This window comes from Desmodus rotundus, chromosome 1, assembly GCF_022682495.2.
Source record: "Desmodus rotundus isolate HL8 chromosome 1, HLdesRot8A.1, whole genome shotgun sequence".
Classification (NCBI taxonomy): Eukaryota; Metazoa; Chordata; class Mammalia; order Chiroptera; family Phyllostomidae; genus Desmodus; species Desmodus rotundus.
This window is the reverse complement of record NC_071387.1, coordinates 31,923,026-31,931,231: the sequence shown is the minus strand read 5'-3', so window position 1 is coordinate 31,931,231 and position 8,206 is coordinate 31,923,026. Positions and strand designations below refer to the sequence as shown.

The 8,206-nt window shown below is 42.4% G+C and overlaps 1 protein-coding gene, 1 non-coding gene and 1 pseudogene across 5 annotated transcripts in view; 1 reads left to right on the top strand and 2 right to left on the bottom strand.

The window, feature by feature from the left end:
- Positions 1–797: 797 nt before the first annotated feature.
- On the bottom strand, positions 798–1,283 carry LOC112304419 (large ribosomal subunit protein uL30m pseudogene; annotated as a pseudogene).
- Positions 1,284–3,600: 2,317 nt separating this feature from the next.
- UNC13B (unc-13 homolog B) overlaps positions 3,601–8,206 on the top strand; it is a 206,842-nt gene continuing 202,236 nt past the window's right edge. For 2 of the 4 annotated variants that reach the window (XM_045195278.2, XM_045195281.3), the window contains exon 1: positions 3,608–3,943. In XM_045195278.2, coding sequence (XP_045051213.2) covers positions 3,922–3,943 — 22 coding nt within the window. In that variant the 5' untranslated portion in view covers positions 3,608–3,921. Of the gene's footprint in view, positions 3,944–8,206 lie in introns of all 4 variants that reach the window. The other 2 variants (XM_045195282.2, XM_024560186.4) reach the window with 2 other exon arrangements.
- LOC112304641 (small nucleolar RNA SNORA41) lies at positions 5,441–5,573 on the bottom strand. Its single transcript, XR_002974772.1, has one exon. It is a non-coding gene; the product is annotated as a small nucleolar RNA SNORA41 (small nucleolar RNA).

Here is an 8,206-nt window from a genome sequence, read left to right as displayed (position 1 = left end):
GTATGCCAAGCTCTATCATTCTTAGCTCCTTAACATTGTGGGAAGTGTTAAAATGTTTGTCCCTCTCCTCCCTTGGTTCCATAATTATTGTTCTAGTTTAGTTCCTCCTTATTATCTCTTACATATATTTTCTATCACATTATAAACTACTTAAGGATAGGAACTGTGCTTTGTTTACCTTTTCATCCTCTCACTATGCCTGATCTAAAAATAGTTAATAAAATTTGTTGAATTGAGTTACTCTATTAAATTTCTCTGTGGATGGATTTGGAGATATTTCTTAAAAGATAAGGAACTTGAAAGAAACGTAAACTTTTAATGGCTTTAGAGCATGGCTTAAAGATAGTTATAAACTTGGTAGAGGGTCCTCCAGCAATAGGATTTTTACCCTAGCCCCCTCTTCCTGCCCGAGGGCTCCCAAGAAGACAAGAGTACAAACTCTGGGTATTTTGGATGTATCCTTTTGAGATTCATTATCTACTTGTTTTGATCCCTCTTTCCTCATTTTCTGGATCTTAGCCCTAAGTTTCTGGCCAAGTCTCAGCTAAATCTAAGTGTGAATTCCATTCAAATGCTGAAGAACTTTCAAGCACTGGACTTTGTATCCCTGTTTGAATTGATTCTGAAGATACACTTACCATGCTGATAAGTATAACTGGTCCTGGTTAAGTACCTAGAGGGCAGAGGACCTTATTGTCTTCTTTTTAGCATTTAAAATATTTTTTAATGAGAACACTTTCTCACTGTCTTTAAATAAATATGATTTGTACTTTTTGAAATCAGAAACTGCTCTGGCATTAGGACTTAATTGCTTCCTGGTCCATGAGGCTTAGATGTCACTGCACTACTAACTCTCCAGTGCTCTTGAGGTATTGTGAGCCATGTGCCCTCTCTGCTGAAGTCCTTGTGGCAACCTCAGGTGCTTGATTTTTATCAAATGTTTAACCACTTTCAGTTTTTGCATTCACTGAAGGGATGTTCTTGTAAACTTGGGAGTGTGAGCTTTTTCTAATACAAACATCTTTATTATATCTTTTCCTCAATATGGATGTCTTTTTGTATGTTTTATTCTGGTAACAATATGCAGCTTATCAGGGTGCTGTGGATGGATCCCCACCATATTTTTCATGATTTGCAGGTGAACTGCTGAAACACTTTATCTGTGATTCTTGATCTGGTAAATTTGTGACAGATCCAATCTGTGCAAATGAGAGACTCCACACCCTTTGTCACTGTAGGCTGTCTGGGGACCTCTGAACTATTGAGCACAAAATCCCAGCCATTAGTGTGGTGCGTGTTCTCCGGAGAGGCAGTGATTACTAAATGTTGTTCAGCCTGAACTTACCCTCTGACAGAAAGCTGAACCTTCCCTTTTAACTTGCAGCTGGTAAACTGGAATGCCTGAGAGCCTACATCATATCTTTAGACACTGACTCTTGCTCTGCTCAGTCAATCTTCACCTCCCAGCCACATTGCCTTCCCTCATGTATACAACCTAAGTAATAACAGCTGTGCAGGGGCAGGGTATTGGTGCTCCAATGTGGTCTGTAGCTGTCCACTGGATGAGCAGATCCTGGGGTTTCCCGGATTGTGCAAGCCAAGATCAGCCCCTGCCTGTGTTTTGCCCTCGGCCACCCTGCCTGAGCTATAAGGCAATCTGAGATGGCTGTTACTTGTGCTGGGCTTGGCGAATCCCTGGTGGAGCCAAGCTGTGAATCTAGGTTGGCTGCTGCTAGTGCTGTGTCTGGAGCCACTTAGCAACAGGTATGGGGAGAGGGCTGGGGGGTTACTGAGGCCAGCTGTTGCTGTTTGAAAGGATTTAGGAAGTTGTGAAGCCTGAGCCGAGACTAGCCACTCATATGGAAAAGCCACTGTTAACAGCTGTAAATTGGGTGGGACAGAGCCTCAGAGGATCTCAAGGGTGGGGCAAATGTGTTAGCCAGGTTGAGGAGTCTCAGATATGGCACCTGCCTGCAGGCTCTGTGGCTCTGTGCAGGGTGGGGGGTGGGGTGGGGTGGTGGAGTGTTCAGAAAAGGGACAATAGCCTCTGCCCGCCTTTCTGTCTGGGAGAAAGCTGTCCTTCAGCTCCTGCCTTGATGCCAGATGCTTCAGTTCCTCCCTGATACCACTGGTGCCTTTCAAGCTGCTACCCCAGTGCTGGAGCTCAGAGGGAGTGAGGGTGAGGAAGTCTATGTGTGTGGATTCTTTAAGAAGAACTGCTTGGGACTCCAGGAGTTTCTTCCACTGACTCAATCCCCACTGGTTTTGTAGCCAGAAGTTTTGAGGACTTATCTTCCTGGCACTGGAACCCTGGGCTGAGGTGGCCTGGTGTGGGGTTAGCACTCCTCACTCCCAAGATATCCTTGCTGAATTTTTATCCACCTTACGTGGCTGTGGGACCAGTCCATTCTGTGTCTTCACCCCTCCTACCAGTCTAGTGGATGTGGTTTCTTTAATTCTGTAGTTGTCAGACTTCCATTCAAATCAGTTTCTGACAGTTCTGAGTGATGATTGTTCTGTAATTCAGTTGTAATTTTGATGTGGTTGTGTGAGGAGGCAAGCTGTGTTTACCTATGTCTGGCCATTATCCTTAGGGTTAGGCATTTCTGTTGACTAGGCTATCTGAGCACCCTACTTAAAGTCTTCCTCAATGTATTGCTCCAAGTTTGGATAAACACTGGAAAGACCAAGTCTTCTGCTTTTCTTCTTAAGGCTCCTAGTGTCACTTTCTCACAGTACCTATTCCATTGAGAGGTATCATATTGTGGCTAGGTTTGTTTTTAGAAGGCAAGGATCCTGTTAGATTGGCAGACCCTTCCTGTCAATCCTATGGTGCCCAGAGCTTGCACAGCCTGAAATCTTAGCTGGGCTAACAAGGCATTAAAAAGCACATAGTCCAAAACCTGGCATCACATTAGAATTATCTGGGGAGCTTTTTAAAAAATAGAATGCCTTGACTCTATCCCAAACCAGTCAAATCAGAATTTGGGGTGACAAGGAGTTGGACCTGTACATCATACCACATGCCTTCTTGTTTTCTGGTCTTTTCCCCTTCCATCACATGTGCATACATCTTCTTGCCAGAAGTCCCCAGTGTAAAAAACCTTGTTCCCTTCATCCTTCAATCAGTAGGTATTTTTGGACTGATTACAATATACTTGGCAGTATTCAGATATTGGAGACACAATGGCGAGCATGAAGAAAGGTCTAGATAACAACTGAGGTCTCCAGACTTTTTTGGGGGGGCGGCGTCGTTGCTAATTAAAAACGTCCCTGCTGTGTGGTACCGATCTTTCGATAAGTACTCCATCAGCCAAGGGATAGACAAACCCTTTAATGAAGTTCAATGGAAATTCGTCAATGAAAAGAATCTGTTTTGGGGAGGAAGCCCGCCCACGCAGGAGAAAACGGCTTCAATTCCCAATTCACACAGGTGAGGGAAAGCCCCGCCCCTCTCTGGGGTATGCCTCTTAGTGGGCGGAGCTTCCTTCATTCTTGCCCGTAGGGAAAGGGAGGAGACTCCTCCTCGTACGTATCTGGGGGGCGGGGTCTGTGGACTGGGCGTGAGTTGATTGGCTGGGAGGCTAAGCGCCACGGGTTGGCTCGGTCCAGGCGCTTGCACGGATCCCGGGTGGAGTGGAGGGAGGGAGTCCCCGTTGCTCCTGCCTCCCAGCGATGGCGCCGTGGTGCCGCGCCCAGTCCCCCGCCTGCCGGCTGGTACTCACAGTTATCGGGAACCCCCTCAGACGGTGAGAATTGGAGCGGGTCGGAGGGAGTGGCAGAACACTGCCTGCGACGGGGACCATGAAGAGCGGCCAGACCCTTGGGGCTGATAGAAGGAGCAGCCCCGGCACCTGCTGAAAGGGAAGAGAGTGCAGCGACCCGGCGGAGGCGCGGCGGAGTCACGCCGTCACCTCGAACATGTCGCTGCTCTGTGTGCGTGGTGAGTGCGCGGCCTTGGGGGTAGGGTAGGTTGGGGTAGGATGGGGCGGGGGTCGCTGAGAGGTCCCCACACGCTTCCAGTGGAGGTCGGGTTACCACCCTTTCCAAACTTCACTTCCCGTCTGTCCTTGGGGGAAATTATGTTAACTTATTTGTAAACATTTAAAGAGTTATTCCCACTCTTGTTTTTCCTCACGCTCCCATGAAGGGACTGTTATCTCTCCATTCCGGTGGCCATGTGACTATTGTTGGCTGGCAGGCCCAGATCCTATTAAACAGTGATGGGCGCTCTTCTCTAGTGAGGGGGTACCGAGCAAGGAGATTGAGGATATTTGGGGTCTGTCAGTAGTGGGCAGTCTCTCCCATTCTTTTTCCTCCCAGCACCCTTAAAACTACAGTCGGCTTAGTAGCAGGATCTTTTTTCTTTTTAAATCACTCTTTGAACGCGTAGCGGGACAGCTGTCACATCCCTTTGCAGTGTATTTCTTGGCTTGCACCCCACTGTTGCTTGTCTCTGGTCCCCTGCTCCTTCCCCATAGTCTTCTAGGCTAAGCTGATTCTCATATTCGACTTGCAAAGGTGTGTTGGCTTCTCTCCTTCCAGAGCAGAGCCTAAGAAGTGTGATTGATTGATTTACTTAGCTTCTGTCACAGTAATTAAAGGTGAAGGGCCATTATTGCTTTTTCACTGAGGACACTTGATCCATCTAAGAGGATATTTTAAGACAAGGGCTTTGGGGTTTAAGATGAGGCAAGGTGCATGGACTAAGCTCCAAGAGGGCAGAGACTGTTTCTTACAGGTTTTTGTATTCCTCGTGCCTGACATAGTAGAAGATCAATGCTGGTTTTGAATGAATGCAAGGACTGTGATTTTAAGAGATTATCTGATTAGAAAAAGCAAGATTTAGATTACCTGTTGAATTTGATCTTGGGAAATTCCAAGTTACAGCCTGTCATACCTGTGTTGAATAAGATGGAAAAAGGTGGCTTGTGAGTGTGAGAGAGAATTGTTCTATAAGAGTCTTTTCCTGGCTGAACCATTTTTACTGGTGAGTTAGAGTTCATGTTTCTTCTGGCCCTGTGGATTACAAGCATTGTTTGTGATCTCTCTAAGTATTTTCCCCCAGCTGCTGACAACAGAACTGCTTTCTCTGTTCTCTTCCACTGTTTTGTTAAATCTGCATTAACCCAAAATGGATTTGGCTATTTCTGGGGATTATGAGACACACAGATTTTTTTTCTTTCATGGTTGTTTTTTCATTAATGAGAATTTGCTTTGCTTTTAGGAAGGCATGTCTGTCAGCAGCTGGGAGTCTATTTATTCCTTCAGATCCCTGAGGTTGAGTAGCAGGATTTGGGAGAGGTTGGGTTTTGCAATGACTCTTGGACATTTTTTTTACTCAAATATTTCATTTTTTAACCTAATCCAAGACGCATGACAAATCTTAACTTGTTTCAAAAGGGATTATCTCCTTAGCCACACAAAACTATGGAACACATCCTGTGTCACACATATATGCTCATTTTCTGTTTTGCTAAGAAAGAAGTGTTTAATCATGTAACACTTCCTTTCCCACAGAGGAATGTCACAACTGCCACCACAAGAACAGCGGCAGACCAGTAGCTGTGGGAGTCTTGGACAGCTTAAATCTCTACTGCCACACCATATTACGGAGCTAGACCTTATGAAAAAGTCTTTAGGCAGGAGCACTATTAAATCACTTCAAAGAAGGTGCTGTTGTTTTATTTGTTGTATATTTGGCAGCATTCATGTCTAGAAATTCTGCTGTTTAGCTAACATCTTAACCTTTCAATGTTCATTAGTCAAATTTCTCTTATTTTGAACCTGGGGGATTGAAGACCAGCAGGTCATTGTCTTTTGAATTGAGATCATGAAGATTATTAATTACTGAAATAGGCAGCTACCTTATATAGAAGTATTCATATTAAATGGCAAATTATTAATCCAGGGAAAACCTACAGAAATGGATCAAAATAACTTTCTAAAATGAATTCCTTGCATTATATTTTAGCAGTTAGGAATGTTATTCATGTTCTGAAAGAAGCCTGTGTAATGATATTGTAGAACAACTCAATTGCTGTTCATCTTGGGTTAGAATTGAATTATAAACCTTTTTTTGTAGTCAAAATTCAAGCAGTCTTTGATTTGATGTAGAATTTGGCAAACTGATATTGATTTTAATCATCCTGACAATCTCGATTAAGAAGTCAATTTCTTGATCTAACCCTTCAATCATTCAGGTTAAGTACTCTTAATATTAATATAAGTAGTCTGATTCCAGCCCTCCTTTTCGGTTCTATATTCTTGCCTATCTTTATACAGGTATTTTGCTGCAGTATTAATTTGTATTCCTGAAATAGTTTTCTTTCTGTATTTTCAGCTTATCAAAAATATATTCTTCCTTTCCAAGTTTATAATCTACATTGTTTGTTGAAAATTTCCTCAATTCCTCAGTCATCTTACCTTTCTACACTCTTTAAACTCTTAAAAACATGAATTACTTATGGTCTGAACTGTGCCACTAAACTGTCAATGGATTGTAAACTGCCTGGTGCCTAGTATTGTACTGTTATTCTCATGGTGGCCCACACAAAGGCGATAATAGTACTGGTCCAATAAGATCTGGAATTTTGTGATCAGTGGGGGTATGTGATTCCAAGAGGCACATTTAGAAACTAGAATTTCTTCAGAGGAGAATGGTTAGAACAATGGAGGGTGTAGAAGTCATTTGAAGAATTGAGAGGTTTAGTTTTGAAAAAATTTAAGAGGGAGAGGATCATAATAGTAGATGAAAATAGTTAAAAAAAACTGTTGTTCAAGAGGACAGAGTGGGGACAAGTTGACCAATCATTGAAAATTGTAGGAACTTAGATATTAGCTTAATGTAAGGAAGAACTTTATCAATTAGGGTTGTTCTTAATAAATAGAATGGACTGCTTATGAGGATTATTTTTATTTTTTATTTTTAAGATTATATTTTATTAATTATGCTATTACAGTTGTCCTAATTTTTCCCCCTTTGATTCCACTCTACCCAGCACCACCCACTCTTCAGGCAATAACCCCACCATTGTTCATGTTGATGTGTCATGAGTATAAGTTCTTTGGCTACTCCATTTCCTATACGGTACTTTACATCCCCATGGCTATTCTGTAACTACCTATTTGTACTTCTTAATCCCCTTACCTCTTCACCCATTCCCCCACAGTCCCCTCCAATCTGGCATCCATGCAAAATGCTCTCTGTATCCATGATTCTTCCTCTGTTCTTCTTGTTTGCTTAGTTTGTTTTTTAGACTCAATTTTTGCCATTTTATTGCTCATAGTATTGATCTTCTTTTTCTTAAATAAGTTCCTTTGACATTTCATATAATAATGGTTTGGTGATGATGAACTCCTTTAGATTTTTCTTGTCTGCAAATCTCTTTCTCTCCCCTTTGATTCTACCTGATAGCTTTGCTGGGTAGAGCAGTCTTGGTTGTAGGTCCCTCCTTTTCATGACTTTGAGTATTTCTTGCCAATCCCACTAGTATGCAAAGTTTCTCTTGAGAAATCAGCTGACAGTCTTATGGGAACTCCCCTGTAGGTAACTAACTTCTTTTCTCTTGCTGCTTTTAAGGTTCTCTCTTTAACTTTTGGCATTTTAATTATGATGTGTCTTGGAGTGGGCCTCTTTGCATCCATTTTGTTTGGGACTCTCTGTGCTTCCTGCACTTGCATATCTATTTCCTTCACTAAATTAGAGAAGTTTTCTTTCATTATTTTTTCCAATACACTTCCAATTTCTTGCTCTTTCTCTTCCCCTTCTAGCACCCCTATGATGAAAATGTTGGAACTCTTGAAGTTGTCCCAGACGCTGCTTATACTATGCTTGTTTTTTGGATTTTTTTTTTCTTGTTCTGATTGGTTGTTTTTTGCTTCCTTATGTTCATATCATTGATTTGATTCTTGACTTCATCCACTCTACTGTTGTTTCCCTGTAAATTGTTCTTTATTTACATCAGTGTTCCCTTCATTTCTGACTGGGTCTTTTTTATGCTGCGGAGGTTCTCACTAAGTTCCTTGAACATCCTTATAACCAGTGTTTTGAACTCTGCATCTGATAGATTGCTTATCTCCATTTTCTTTAGCTCTTTGTCTGGAGTTTTGATTTGTTCTTTCATTTGGACTGTTTCTTTGTCTCCTTGTTTTGGCAGCCTCCCTGTGTTTGTTTCTATGTATTAGGTAGAGCTGCTTTGAATCC